Source organism: Stenella coeruleoalba (assembly GCF_951394435.1).
Source record: "Stenella coeruleoalba genome assembly, chromosome: 6".
In the NCBI taxonomy this organism is placed as follows: Eukaryota; Metazoa; Chordata; class Mammalia; order Artiodactyla; family Delphinidae; genus Stenella; species Stenella coeruleoalba.
In genome coordinates, this window is record NC_137151.1 from 66,046,566 (window position 1) to 66,062,468 (window position 15,903).

The window sequence follows — 15,903 nt, forward strand, 5'->3', positions numbered from 1 at the left end:
AGAGGGCTGGCATTGAAGCAGAGCGTGGTGGTCCACCTGAGTTAAGGAGGCAGAGGTCACAGTTTAGGGCAGCTGAAGCAGTTGGAAACTGGAATCTTTGGGGCAGAATAGCAAGAGTTTGTGGGGTAGATGTATGAGGGACCCCTAAAAGTGCTTGGCTGAGAACTGAGATACACATGTACAGGATGAGACTACCTAAGGCTTATTAGAGAGTGCTGTGGGGTTACTGCTATGGGGTTAAAAAAGGTTAGGCAGTGTTGGGAGACATTGGAGTATCAGCACAACCAGACTAGAGAGACCTTACCAATACCCTAGGCATCAAGTTGACACACCAGAAGACCACACCTGAGAGTAAGATCTACTCTAGATCAGCCTTAATGAAGCCTAGAACCCTGACAGAGTTTGGAGATTATTCCTGTCAATTTACAGGGCTTTTTTAAGAATCTCAGGCTTTCTATAAATCTGCCCCTTACAAAGTATAAAACCAAGTCTTTATGAGTTCTAGGTGATCAGACTGTTTATTGAATGTCTTGTAGAATTAAAATTAATACTCTTCAAAGGAAGGTAACAGAATCCAGAATCTTTGATAACATGTTGTTAGAATGTCCAAGAAAAAGGACAGTAATAGAAATTGACCTTTAAATGGCCTAGATGTTAGATTTAGCAGATAAAGACATTAAAGCAACTATTATAAATATGTTGAAGAAATTAAAGGAAAATATGTTCAAATAAGTAAAGGAAAATATGGTGTTAATAAGTGAAGAGATCAGGAATCTTAGTGAAGAAATGTAAACAATAACAAAAAAATTCTAGAACTGACAATTACTGTAGAATGCAATTGACAAGTTCACTGGGATGGACTTAGCAGCAGTTTGGAGAGGATAGAAGAAAGACTTAGTGAATTTGAAGACAGATTAATACATTATTCAATCTAGAGAACAGAGAGAAAACACAACAGAGCCTCAGGGACCTGTTAGATAGAATCAGATGACCTAAGGTACATGTAATTGGACTCCCAGGAGGACAGGAGAGTGGGAATGGGGCAGAAAAAAAATTTGAGAAAATCATGACTGAAATTCCCCAAATTGGATGAAAAACATTGATTTATAGATTCAAGATGCTTAATGAACCCCAAACATGATAAATATTTATAAAGAACATAACACTTAGGCACCTCCTAGATTCCATGCAGAGGGACCAGCATGTGGAAATATTTAGGGTGAGAGTGAGCTTACTTTTTTAAAAGGGACTAAAAAAGGCTATTGTGGTTGAAATGAAATGAATGTAGGGGGATAGTGGCCCAAATAAGGCTACCACATTAGGCTAGATCCAGATTAGGTAGGCCCTTGTTAGCTATTTATGGTTTTATATTTTATCCTGAATGTAGTGGGAAGTCATGGGTATATTTTAATCTGAAGAGTGACATGATCAGATATGTGCTTTAAAAAGATGGCTTGTTATTTTGCCAAGAATAGATGGGAAGGGGCAAGAACAGAAGCTCAAGTGCAGCAGCCTAGGATAAAATGATGGTAACTTGTGTTTGAGTTTTGGTGATGATGCTAGAGAGAGATCAGAATTATACCTGAAGGTCTGTTATTTCTTCAGCCTAGAAAATGGTTCTGTAATCAGAAACTATCAACTGTTGGGAAAAAGAACAGCAAGTTGTTCTTAATCATTGTAAGAATGTATTCCTTGAGAATGATTTATGGTAATTGTCTTCTTTTAGTTCTACAGTTCTTTTAAATTCTTATTTCTTGAAATTAAAAAACAAAACAAAAATCTTTAGCTAACTTGTAGTGATGGAAATTACATTAGGTTTGATTCAGAAGTTTAAATTTGTAGTCTAGGTTCATTTCTAATCACTGCTTGCTTACTCACTGGTTATTATGTTATCTTTGTAAGCCTCAGTTTCCTCACTTATAAAAATGGTGATAATATGTTCATTTTTCTCAGGCTTGTTGTGAGGGGTTGATGAAGTGTATTTTGTTAATTAAAAGTATTACAAAAATTTCATCTATTATTATTGAGATAAATACATGGCTTTTATTATTCAGGAGACATTTAGTCATTTCTTACATAGGACCCCTAGAAGTCCTTTATTCTTTATAGACTAACTGGTTGTTTTTAGTTTTGGACTTGAATTGAAGGATAGATGTATTCCTATCTGTTTAATCTGTGCTGAAGGTTTTTTTTTTTTTTTTTGCGGTACGCGGGCCTCTCACTGTTGTGGCCTCTCCTGTTGCGGAGCACAGGCTCCGGACGCGCAGGCTCAGCGGCCATGGCTCACGGGCCTAGCCGCACCGCGGCATGTGGTATCTTCCCAGACCAGGGCACGAACCCATGTCCCCTGCATCGGCAGGCGGACTCTCAACCACTGTGCCACCAGGGAAGCCCTGTTTTTTGTTTTTTTTTAAACTATCCCAGACAGACATTGGGCAGAGATTTAAAAAGCAAAACTAATCTATTGCAATTATTGAGGCTAGCAATGAGAGGTAATTGAGAAAAGCTCAGCAAATACTAAAGAAACTCATTTACTATATATTTTTTTAATCAGAGAGATTGATACCTTAATTAAAGATATATAATCTGCTTAAGAGGTGGCAAATGATATGGTAACTTGGCTATCAGACAGAGAATAATTTTTCCTTTTAAAGAACTTTCAAATGTCAGTATTTTTATTTTGTTGTTATTCTATTCTCCATAATATATTAAAAAACAAAAGACAAAATTGGCATTAATATGCTCAAATGCTAAAGTGAAAGACAGGATTGTTTAATTCTAGGACCTAAACTTCTCAAAATTTTGGAATAAATTTGTTTTAACTGCTACTTCTGTAGAAATTATACTTTTATCCTTAAATGTGATTATAAAAACATTTTATCCTTGGTAAAACAGAAATTAGTAATCTCAGTTACTGTTTGAAAATTCCACTCAGGCATTATCTTCTCTAGTAAACCTTTCCAAAAACTGCTTTGGGTTAAGTCTGGCTGCATGGTATTATGAGAGCACAGGTTGTTAAACGAGATGGTGAAGTCTGCTACGTAATTGTCATTTACCATATTATCTGCCTTTCTTTACAGTAATTTTAAGTTCCTTGAAGGCAGGAATCATGTCTTATTAATCTTCGCACCCCCTGTATTTTGTATGTAATCTCTGGCATATTCTAGATACCCAGTTAGTTAGTGGATTTCATTATTTGTTGTAAACATGCTGTGCATTCTGAGATTGTTAATGCCAAACATGAGCACAAAAATGTTGTCTGAAGCTATCTTATATTATTCATTCTAGGGTTTCCCCTCCATTAGAATATTCATCTATTTTATATGTGTATACATTAGTTATTGAGATGGCTGTACTTATGTTTTGAATGGAATATTTTTTCTGATTTTGAATTTATTTTAAATATTAGGTCTTGGAGAAAATGCTTATGCAAGGAAAAGTCATGAAAAATACCTTATAGCTTTGAAGAGCTCTGGACTTACATATCCTGAGGATAAACTTGTATATGGTATACAAGAACCATCTGCTGGCACTAGCACTCTGGCAGTTCAAGGTTTGTTTAAATATTTAATTTGAACAATGATAACTTTTCTGTACTAAAACAAAAAACCCTTCAAACATTACTCATTATTGAAGAAATTTAAGTGCTGTGTCATTCTTTGTAAGAAAGTAGTGAAAGTAGTAAAAATTTGGAAGCAAGAAAGATAGAGTCATCAAAGAAGATACTTCATTTTTCTTAAGCGAAATTCGGTTAGTTTATCAGAGGTTCTGTTTCTAACTCATGAAAAATATAGCAGTTGCTATTTAAGAGTAGCCCCAAAGTTTAGTAGTTCAATATTTTAGTAAACCATGGTTTAAAAGTAAAAGAAAGCAATCCTTCTGAAACACCATGTGTAATTATTAAATCTGGGTTTTCACTGGAGATTTCCTATTGAAGTATAAGCCTGTTAGGCTCAAATTTATTGAAGATAAATGTTGATTTCTGCCAAAATAACTGTTAGAATGAGTTTTCTTAACAAAACTTAGTTTTTTGATATTGTTATGTCTCAAAATAATTTTAAAGTAAAGCAATATATAACAATTATGAAGGGCAATCTTTTTTCTCCTTTCCAAAGGTTTTGCAGGTGCAACAGGAACATTGGGACAACTAGATTCTTCAGATGAGGTGAGATTTAACATTTGAAACTTTTTAAAAGTAGAATTTTAAAAGTTTAAGAACTACCATACAGATTTGTGGGTATTATCTAGTTGGAATTCCTCATTTTATAGACATGGATGCTGAACCCCAGAGTGGAATAACTTAGTCAAGGTCACACAGTTACTTAGTGACAGGACGAGAACTACAACTAGATTTTTACTTCTTGTTTGTAAATTCATTTCTCTTTTCACAGTTTAGAAATGGGAGATAGAAAGACATAGAGATATTTCTCCTATGAAAATATCCCCAAATTTATCCAAGTTGTCATATGCACAATGAAATTGTTGTTAAAAAGTTTAGCTAAGTCTAGAATAATTTGCTAGAAGAATGTGAAATGTAGCTTCTTTTCTAATCTCATAATAAGGTTATATCTTATATGTCAAAGGTTATCAAAAAAAAGCAATGTACTGGGAAATAGAATGTCAATTTGAAATTTCAACTTTTATAGTGTTTATTAATAATAAATATTTCTAATAAATTCCTTATAACATTCCTGTATTTTGTTAGTATACAATTTGTAAGCAAATATTGGTTTTTGACTTATATCTGTTTATAATCTTGGTTTCTATAAAACCTAAATTTCATATTTTTATTGATTTATATATTTAATGATTGAAATTTTAAAAACTAAATCATTGTTAAACATTTACATGTTTTTCCTTTGAAAACCCATTTTGATTTGATATCATATGAACTAAGCCAAATATTCTTCTTTTGAAAATATGATTTCTTTTATGGAAGTCTTATAATTGATCTAATGCCTTATAATTTAAACTTTGTAGTAGTATATTTCCCCTCTAAGAAGGCTCCCACAAAATGCAGCATTTTGTGGAGTCTCATTTTGGTCTAATAATTTTATTTCATTTATTATTTTTTTTAAATTTTACTTATTTATTTATTTTTAAAGTCTTTATTGAATTTGTTACCATATTGCTTCTGTTTTATGTTTTGGTTTTTGGCTGCAAGGCGTGTAGGATCTTAGTTCCCCAACCAGGGATCGAACCCACACCCCCCTGCATTGGAAGGCAAAGTCTTAACCACTGGACCGCTAGGGAAGTCCCTGGACTAACAATTTTAAAGAGTTTTCAACAAATTGGATAGGCAGTTTATTTATTTATTTATTTATTTATTTGAAATATTTATTTGGTTGCATTGGGTCTTAGTTCCGGCACGAGGGATCTTTGTTGTGGCATGTGGGATCTTTTATTGTGGCCCGGGCTTGTCTCTAGTTTTGGCGTGTGGGCCCTAGAGAGCACAGGCTCTGTAGTTGTGGTGTGTGGGCTCAGTAGTTGTGGCATGCAGGCTTAATTGCCCCGCAGCATGTGAGATCTTAGTTCCCCAACCAGGGATCGAACCCACGTGCCCTGCATTGGAAGGAGGATTCTTTACCACTGGGCTACCAGGGAAGTCCCTAGGTAGTTTAGTATACTGCTTCTGAGTTTTACTGTGGAAGTGGAGTGTCTGGGTTTGAACCTGGCTTCTGTACCAATTAGTAATGTGACTTTGGATAGGTACCATGCCTCAATTTCCTCACCTGTAAAATGGAGGTAATAATAGTACTTAATGCCTGGGGTTATGATGATGATTGAATGAGTTAATATATAGAAGCACTCAGAGCAGTAGTGCCTGGCATATTGTAACACTATATGTATGTTTGTTAAATAAATAAATTAAAATAAAATCATTAAAAAAATTGTATAAATGGTTAGCTATAATTTTTGCTTTTTTTTTTTTAGCTTTAAAGAGTTACTTCTAAGAACACTGCTGCCATAATGACAAATGGGGAAAACTTGCTGATATTTAAAATAGACTTTCAAAAATACATACACTATTGACTAAAAAAGTAATAATTTTGTTTTGAAGCTAGGGGAAGCGAGTAATGGGGGTAAGAATGCTAATTTTTCACATGTCAAAGAGGGAAGTGATTAGATAATAGATAGACATATGATTTTAAATTGGTTATTCTGCTTTCTTTTTCTTTCTTTTTTTTTTTTTTGCGGTACGTGGGCCTCTCACTGCCGTGGCCTCCCGCTGCGGAGCACAGGCTTCGGACGGGCAGGCTCAGCGGCCATGGCTCACGGGCCTAGCTGCTCCGCGGCATGTGAGATCTTCCCGGACTGGGGCACGAACCCGTGTCCCCTGCATCGGCAGGCGGACTCTCAACCACTGCGCCACCAGGGAAGCCCTCTGCTTTCTTTTTAAGGGCATTTTGTGGGGAGGTGGAATAATCTCTCAAAGGCGAGATTTGGGAATACTAGGAGTTGAATATGAATGGGTGCAGGGGGACCCTTCCTTGGCTAAAGCCAGCGAAACAGGAAGGAAACATTGAATCTGTTGTCAGTAGTAACTTTATTTTATTTATTTATTTAGTTTTGGCCGCACTGTGTGGCATGCTGGATCTTAGTTCCCTGACCAGGGATCAAACCTGTGCCCCTTGCAGTGGAAGCACTGAGTCTAAACTGCTGGACCACCAGGGAAGTCCCATCAGTAGAAACTTTAGAAGACTATTTATTACATGATGAAATGGTTTAGTGCTATTATAAAATACTTTATTAAAATAATCTAAACATCCTCATGTGATCTTGAACAATAAAAATCTAGTTTTATGTTTGTGTTTATATGGTAGGTAAAAACCTTCATACTATTTTAGTATACCTATTTTATGCATCCAGTGGTCTGCTAATAATTCTACTTTATTTTTATGAATTGAATTTGATTTTGGAGAATGCAGAAAGCTGATCTTCAATATAGATACTTTTTCCTCTATATAGGAAAAATGTTACAGTCATTTCTTGGCCTAAACTCTCCAGATTAGCTTTTAAATCTCCAGTGGCTACTTTAATTGTACATAACTGCATTGCAGCAACACCGTATTTTACAGTAGGGTGCTAGAAGGAGATCCCTGTGTATAGTGGGGGGAGGGGCTGGGGGATGGCTTTTGAATTTCTTCTAGAAATAATTTCTCGAGGGATATCAGAGGATTTGAAATAGGGCCTTTATTTGGTCATTACCATTGCTTTTACTCTGTTCTTTTTAGGTCCTCTCTTCTGTTCCTTCTGTTCACTTCTCTTAGATTCTTTGTTTCAGCAACTTCTGTGTGTAATATAATTTATATAATCATTTGCTTCTTAATTATGATTATGTCTCAGTGTAAATATTGTAGTAAATGCTTTTTGATGGTGACAACTTCAAAATACTTCATTTAAAAAATACTTCATTTCAGTATGTTTTCTCATAAAACACTTTTTATAATAGTAGCTGAGAACACTTTTAGAGTATGTGAATTATATTTAACTTATATATTTAAAAACAGTAAGACTTTCTGATCTTTAAATCATACTTTATAATTAAACTTTTAGTCTATTTAAAATTACTTTTTATAGTTTATATATTTATCATATTTTCCAATTGGATTGAAAATGGGGTCATTTGGACATCTGAAAGCTTAAGAATTTGAAGTAGAGTTGTTTAGCTGGAAGTGGATTGAAGGGATATCTATTTTGGTTTTTCATTTTTTTTTCTTTCTTTTTTTTTTTTTTTGCGGTACGCGGGCCTCTTACTGCTGTGGCCTCTTCCATTGCGGAGCACAGGCTCTGGACGCGCAGGCTCAGCGGCCATGGCTCACGGGCCCAGCCGCTCCGCGGCATGTGGGACAGGAGGACTCCCAACCACTGCGCCACCAGGGAAGCCCTATTTTGGTTTTTGTTTAAGAGAAATTTGAGTTTCAGAGTTAGGCAGATCTGAGTTTGAATATTGCCTCATAATATTGCTGTGCTTTCTGCCAGGTTTTAAACTTCTGAACATCAGTTTCCTCATGAAAAAATGGTGATAATTCTAATGTTAGGATTAAATGGGATAACATATGGATTACCTATTATGAACCAGATACAAATTAGGCTCCTGATAAATGTTTTCTGTCCTAGTGCTTTATATGTAGAAGGGATTCAAATACTGAAGTTTTGAGCTATCATAGGTCATATGATAGACATTTCTGCTCATCTTTCCAGAGGAAATAGTTTATTAAAGCATGGTTTAAGAGTAATGAAGTTTATCTTTAAAAATTTACCCAAATATCACACAAATACATTGTAGTTGTTTTGCCAGTATTCTGAAATATGAATAAACTGCAGTTTATCCGATCATTTTTATAATTTCCAATTTTTAATTAAAGATACAATGCTTATATTTCTTTTTGTGCAGATGTGCAAATAGTTCTCTGAGATATGGAATTGCTAGATTACAGGGTAGGCATATCTTAAATTTTATTAGATTTATTTTTCTGATTATAAAAGTCACACACACATATTTAAAATGAGAAGTATGGAAAAGTACAAAGATAAGACCATTACCCAGGGCCGATCATAAAAGGGTTTTAGTGATAGGAAATTTTCTATTTTAAGATTGTGATCATAATTTTTATACAAAAAATTCATTTATGTTTTATTGACTTATGTACTGCAAAGTCAAATCTTGAGTTAGAAATCGAGAAGTTGTATAATATAACAAAACAAAAATGAGAATCAGGAGGAGGCAATTTGCAGGTTTAAAAATCTAATGAATGCTAGAGCTAAAGGAGACCTTAAAGTTCATCTTGCCTAACTCTCTTATAGATGAGGAAGCTGAATTCCAAAGAATTAACTGATAGACCCAGGCAAGTGAATTTCATCTAGTTAGTAGTGGAGTTGCAAATGGTCGCTAGGTCTCCTCCCTGCTGGTCTTGAGTTTTTTATGTAAAGTATATAAGCCACTGTTATTATTATTATTTCTATACAGCAAATTTGTCCTAAACTTTGTGGCTTAAAATTACCATTTTTTGTTTTGCTCACAATTCTTTGACTCAGGAATTTGGGAATGGCAGCAAGGCAGTTCTCTCTTGCTTATCTCATGCGATTCCTGTTAGTTGTTGGCTGCAACTGCAGTCATCTGAAGGCTCAGCTGAGATGGAGATTTAAGATGGCTGATGGACAGAGCTGGCAGCTGATGCCGACTGTGCACAGGGAGCTCAGCCTGCATGTGGCTTTTCCAGTATGGTGGCCTCAAGTTGTTGGGACTTCTCATATAGTTATGGTTCCTCCCAGGATGAGTAAGTAGCTCAAGAGCAGAAGCTGTGGAGCCTTTTCTGAGCTAGCCTTGGAAGTTACATAGTATCACTTCCACTGCATCCTGTTCCTTGTGAGTTGCTAAGATGGGCTCAGATTTAATGGCAAAGGAGGTAAATCCCGTCTCTCGAAGGGAGGAGTGTCAAAGAATTTGTAAACACGTTTCAAAACTTCCACAACCAGTATGTGCCATTTGCCATTCTTTTCCCTGGATTCTGTTGATATCCTAGAAATGACTCGTGACATACCAATAATTGAGTATGTATTTTTCCATCTATTTCAGTGGTACTTGTCTGTTGGGAAAAACTATAACATGGTAATGAAATACCACTGTAGCTAGAAATGGCTACTGTAGGGTTTTAACTAAGATCACAAAGTTTTCCTTAAGTATAGTAGTTATTATTGTACCTTAAGAGAGTGAAAGCTTATATTTGAAGTTGTAAGAGTTTTTAAAAAGTTGATCTTTACCTTTGTAAAACAAAAGGAGATATAATAAAAATTTACAGCATTCATTGCAGTTTAAGGAACAAAATATAGTTTTGAATTTAATTAATACTGAAATTATTGAATTTAATTTATACTGAAATTATAAATTTGCTTTTAATTTATACTGAAATTATAAAATTAGTGTAACTCTTCTGCTAATCTCTTCTTGGGGTCTTCTGTTCTGCTTTTATTTTTTAAATGAGAAACATTATTTTAATAGGACCAGTGACCTACATGGAAAAAGCTTCCTTTTGTGCCTAGATATCATAAATAAGAATTAAGAATTAATTAAATTCTTAAATTAATTTAATTTAATTAAATTAATTAAATTCTTAAATTAAATTAAATTAATTAAGAATTAAAATAAGAATTAAGATATCATAAATAAGAATTAACTTATCATAAATAAGTTAATTGAGTTTTAGTGTGATATATTTAGAGGGAAAATACAAGAATTTCCACCCACTCACTTAAAAACTAATGATATTAAAAAAAAACTAATGACATTAATATTTTAAATTTGTATTGTACTTCTTTTCAAAGCACTTTTTACATATATAAATGATGAAAATGCAAGCAAATTAAATTTAATAAAGGATGGAATAGATAAAGGAGAAAGTAGTTGAAAGGATAAGGTAGATGGAAAGATAGAAGAAGAGTACCCAGATACAGATGTTTTTGAACAAATACCTATTTTATGCCATTTTAAAATTTCGTTAAAGCTTTTAAAGCCATATTGCATTTTATTTTGCAACTGCAGGCACAAATGATTGTTTGCTTTTAGTATTTATTTTTGAAATTTCATGAAGAGCTGAATATGTCTTAAGAATTGGAATTTCTACACCCTTATCTTACAGGCCCATGGGATTATTGAACAAACCCTTTTTGTGATTTCATTCTTATAATTTAACAAATTGTATAAAAAGGAAGACAGAATGAGAAGAGGGCAGTGACATCTCAAAAACTACTATAGAGAGGGAATTGTAACAATTTTAAAAATGTTGTAAGTTAGAATTGGAAGAGATCCTAGGGGTAATCTAGTCCTACCACTTTGTTTTAAAAATGAAGAAACAGGTTTGAAACTCTAACAGCAGCAAGGTTTTTCCTATTTGTAAAGTTTTACTTGAATGTGTATACTATTACTCTCTACTTAATTTTATTCACACAAGTTGTGTCAGGTATTTGTCCCTGCTGTCCCTAGAGTAAGAGAACATTATGTACTCAGCAGGGCTATTTATACACATGACATTCTTCATACTACTATTTCTTACTCTTTTTTTGTGTAGCTAATATGTCTTTGTGTTGTATGGAACCAAAAAGAAAAGAAAATAGGAGCACATTATAACTTCATTAAGTATTTTAAAATGTAAATTTGTGTTTATTCATTTTTTGTTTAGATTTATTTATAACCATCACATAATTCAGTTCAGAAGAAAATTATCTCTAGAATTATATGTACATGGGTGTAATAGAGAGTTTCTTAGAGAAAATAGGACCTCTTAGATCAAGATAACTTTTCAAGGAAAGATTATAGTCACTGTGGCCATTACCGTAGCAATGTCCATTTTTCTGTGTGCAATGACCAGATCATTAATCTCTGTATGAAATCATTTAAAACACTTTCCCCCCGTGTAACTATAAAAATATGAATGTTCATTGTGGAAAAATTGAAAAAATAGAAAAACAGAATAAAAAAAGAAAACATTTACCTTCAGCTGTGCTATCCAGAGATAACCATTGTTTATTAATTTTGTTTGTTTACCTCTAGTCTTCTGTTTTGCATACTCTTACATAACTGAAAATAAATACTTAACAAAATAAAATAAGTTACTATGTAGATGTGCTCTCGATATTCTTGCCTTTATTCAAGATAGAATGCAATGAAAAGTTAAAACTAATTTGGTCAAAACTTACAGCAAAAGCAGGATTATTGAAATTGAAAGCCAGAGTAGCTTTTCATAAATGAATAGGTAAAAGAAAAATACTGTTTTATTTTGAGGTATAAGATTTGGTTTTAATTAGTTAGTTATCATAAATTACATTAAAGGTAAAGGGTGGGGTGGGGAATCACAGAAACTTTTGGTGAGAAGGCCTTAGAAATATCTAATATATTTCTTTTCCAGTTTAGGAATTGATTTTACAACATTCCTGACAATTGGTAACCCTCTCCATAAACACTTCCAGTCGTTGGGAGCTTTACCGAGTTTATGAAGCAACTTGTTCCTTTGTTTGATAGCTCTAATTATTAGGAATCTCTTCTCAATACTGTGTTAAATATTACAATTTTCACACGTTTCTTCTTGTTTTCCCCTGTAGAGATATTTTAATTTTTACTCCCATAAGACACCCCTTTAAATTTTTAGCTTTAGTTATTTAGTATTCTCTGCTGCTCATAGCTCTTTCATATGTTTATTCCCTTTTAAAATCTATGATCTGATTTGGTATAGAGTCATAAGGACATCTTGTCATGAAGCATGTTGTGGCTTCCTTAAGGCCCAAGGTTTTTTGTTAGCCTTTTAGCTGCTATGCTAGACTGTCGCGGGAGCCCCAGTGGTCAAATGAAATGCCCAGATCCCCCACCCCACCCACCCCTTCAGCTCTCAGACAAGTTTGAGAGCTCCCTCTCAGCTTTGTATTTGTAGAATTGGTTTAAAGCAAACAGTCTCATATTACAGTGGCTTACATAAATGTTGTTTTCATTTCATTCTAGTCTCTCAAGATCTCCTTTGGATTTTATTTTTATAACCTTATATGTTAAATGTTCCTTTTAGCTTTGTGTATTCTGTATTAACATTCTCTGAGTATTGTTTTAACCAGCTGTGAATTTACTTGACTTCTTTTTATGGAGCTCACATTTTTTTTTCATCTGTCCAGTAAATTCATCCAAGAAAGAAAGAAAGGTTAATTTGGGTTGAAAAACCATCTGTAAATTTTGCAGGGTAGGAATTTGAATCTGATTTTTTTTGGGGGGGTCTTCTTCTCTCATTTTGGACTTGTATATGTATTTTATGCCTGAAACACACATAGCAATATTGTCTACTTCTGTGCCCAGGAACTAGTTAAGGTTTGGAAAGTGTTTCTGAGGGCTGTACAAATGCTGTCTGGGTTGAGGTTATTTATTTCCTCTTTTGTCCGCTGGACCATCATTTTCTCCCAGGGCTTCTGTACTGTTTTCTCATGGATAAATGGGAAAGAACTATAACTCCCTATCATGAATTTGTGGTGGGTGGGGTCTTGTCATGATAACGGAATTGTTTTCATCTTCCTTAATGCCTGAATATCCCACCACTGGAAGTTATTCCTGTTTGTTAACAGTTTTGTTCTTTCTCAAAATAAAAAAAATGGGACTTGTAATAGATAACACAGTAATCCATTATCTTGAGCAGATTGTTGTAGTTAGGATTGGCAATCAGAATTAGTATTAAAAACATTTATTAGCTTAAAGCTATAGTTCATTGTCATCGTTGAATAAATAGAAAATTAATATTAGCAAAAAGATGATGAAATTACCTATTACTCTATCACTTAGAGATGACTTACTGTAAACAAATATATTCTAACAGATTTTATATATAGTATATTTAATGGCTCCATGCTACTATATATATGCTGTTCGGTAACATGCTGTTCTTACTAATGGTAGTTTTGAACATCTGTAGCAAGGGGTATATTTTAAGAGATTTTATTTGTGTATATTATCAGTACTTAAATGGTTTCATACTCCATATGCTATTTTTCATAGCATGCCATTTTTTTTTCTCATTTATAGTAATAGTTTTTGAACATCTATCTGGTCACAGTGAATATAGAGCTCTAGTATTGTTTTTCTTCATAGGATATATGTGTGCTATATATTATTATATATTATTTACGTAATCCCCTGCTCTGCTGTTGGAAACCAAAGATTTTTTTTTTCTATTATAAATAACATTGTGATGAGTATCTATGCATATATTCACTTGTCTGATTATTTCTTCAGGATAAATTCCTAGAACTGGAATTTCTGTTCCAGTGATAGATATACTTTAACGACTTTTGACATGTGTATTGACAAATTGCCATTCAGGACAATAGTTTTATTATATACTCTCTCAAACAATGTACAAGAGTGCACATTTTCCCACCAGTTTAGATGGAGATAAACTCCCTTCCTAGCTGAGTTTGATATCTATGATGATGTCAAGCTGATCTTTGTTTCTAGACTTTTGTCATTGTGCCTTTATCTTTATTCATGATGTCCTCTTGGAATGACTTTCCTTTCCTTTGCTTGGCTAATTTTACTTGTCCTTTAAAGTGTAAGGTTGGGAAATTTATAAAACTTTGTATTGCCATGACTGTTGCTTGATCAAGGACACTCTTTTCGTAGGAAGTTTGTATTTGAAATTATGAAGTAATCCTAACCTGGAATATAACATTAAAAGTTTTTTTTTTTTTTTTTTTTTCTCTCAGGGCTGGGAGAGCAGTTTCATAAATGGCTGTTAGCTAAAATCTCAAATTTTAGAACCTTCTGGGTCCTGTGGCATAGTTTTACATTCTTATGTCTGTCTTTTATGGCTCCAAATTTCATACTGGTTGAGTTTCTCTAAGGGCAAGGTGAGGGTGGCAGAGGAAGAGGAGAGTATAGTTTGACCGTCAGTGTTACTGCCAGGTAGACCATAGAGGCCTGGCTTTGGTAGGAATTAACAGGGAGAGCATATTGAAGTGGTTGGTAAATGCTGAGCTAAGTAGTGTCTTTGGGTAACCCCAGACTGGTCCTGAGGACTGATGCTGGACTTGGCAGAAACCTGGAGTTAAGTCTGTGGTGCGCAGGCCAAGGAGACTACACCAGTGGGCAGAGCAGCAGCTTAAAGCCGAGGCTTTTCTGCTTTGGGGATTCGATTTAATTGAGCAAGTGTCTGGGAATTTGTACCATGATTCTAACCTGCCACCAACATAATTGGTTAGCACAACAGACTGTGTGCCAAAATGCTACCACATGTCTTTATAATACCAGTTGGCTCATATATGTTTGGAAATATAGGAAAAAGGTGTCAGTATAACATGGAAGTTTTGGATTCCTATGCAATCTTTCCTAGCTCAGGAGAGCTGGGATAGTGGGGTAGAATCATATCCTTTAGCTGGAGGGGAAAAAACCATAAACTATGAAGGCAGCAGGAACCTTTTTAGCAACATTCAAAGTAAATCAGAAATGAGCATCTGCACCCATCGCTCCCTCCCTAAGAGGCACATCGCTAGCCTCACTGTTGGTTTCTCTAGTAGCAGGCTGCTTCCTCTGCTCCTCTTCCCTCTGTGTTGTCTCAGCCAGCTAGCTTCCCACTTTTTTGTTGTGGTAGGTTGTTAACATCCCCTGAGACAGCCTCAAATCACTCCAAGATGTTTGCCTGGGCATCCAAATGATCTCCCCAGGTACTGATTATTGCTTCTGTTACTTCTTTGGTTACAAACTTTCTAGGTTACAAAATAGGTTGTGAGTGGTCTGCCCCTCACCCTTTTATTTCCTATAAGACTTTTTTTTTCAATTAAAAATTTTTTAAATTTTATTTATTTATTTTTGGCTGTTGTTGGGTCTTCGTTGCTGTGCGCGGGCTTTCTCTAGTTGAGGCGAGCGGGGGCTACTCTTCATTGCGGTGTGCAGGCTTCTCATTGCGGTGGCTTCTCTTGTTGCAGAGCGTGGGCTCTAGGCGCATGGGCTTCAGTAGTTGTGGCACACAGGCTCAGTAGTTGTGGCTCGTGGGCTCTAGGGGCAGGCTTAGTAGTTGTGGCGCATGGGCTTAGCTGCTCCATGGCATGTGGGATCTTCCTGGACCAGGGCTTGAACCTGTGTCCCCTGCATTGGCAGGCGGATTCTTAACCACTGCGCCACCAAGGAAGACCCAGCTTAGTTTTTTTTTTTTTTAACATCTTTAAAGTGTTTTCTATATTTACATGTTCTCTCTTTTAAATTAATTAAGTTTTGGTTGCTTTGGGTCTTCGTTGTGTGTGGGCTTTCTCTAGTTGCAGCGAGTGGGGGCTACTCTTCGTTGTGGTGCACAGGCTTCTCATTGCGGTGGCTTCTCTTGTTGCGGAGCATGGGCTCTAGGCACGCGGGCTTCAGTGGTGTGGCACGTGGGCTCAGTAGTT

General features: G+C 35.0%; 1 protein-coding gene across 7 annotated transcripts in view; it reads left to right on the forward strand.

Moving 5' to 3' along the window:
• Positions 1–15,903, forward strand: part of UBR3 (ubiquitin protein ligase E3 component n-recognin 3) — a 224,976-nt gene that overhangs the window by 42,506 nt on the left and 166,567 nt on the right. For all 7 annotated transcript variants that reach the window (XR_013828877.1, XM_079925165.1, XM_079925164.1 and 4 more), the window contains exons 4-5: positions 3,410–3,553; positions 4,116–4,165. Coding sequence is in view for 6 of the 7 variants with exons in the window: in XM_079925165.1 (XP_079781291.1) it covers positions 3,410–3,553; positions 4,116–4,165 (194 nt within the window). In the remaining variant the exon portion in view is untranslated. The remainder of the gene's footprint in view (positions 1–3,409; positions 3,554–4,115; positions 4,166–15,903) is intronic.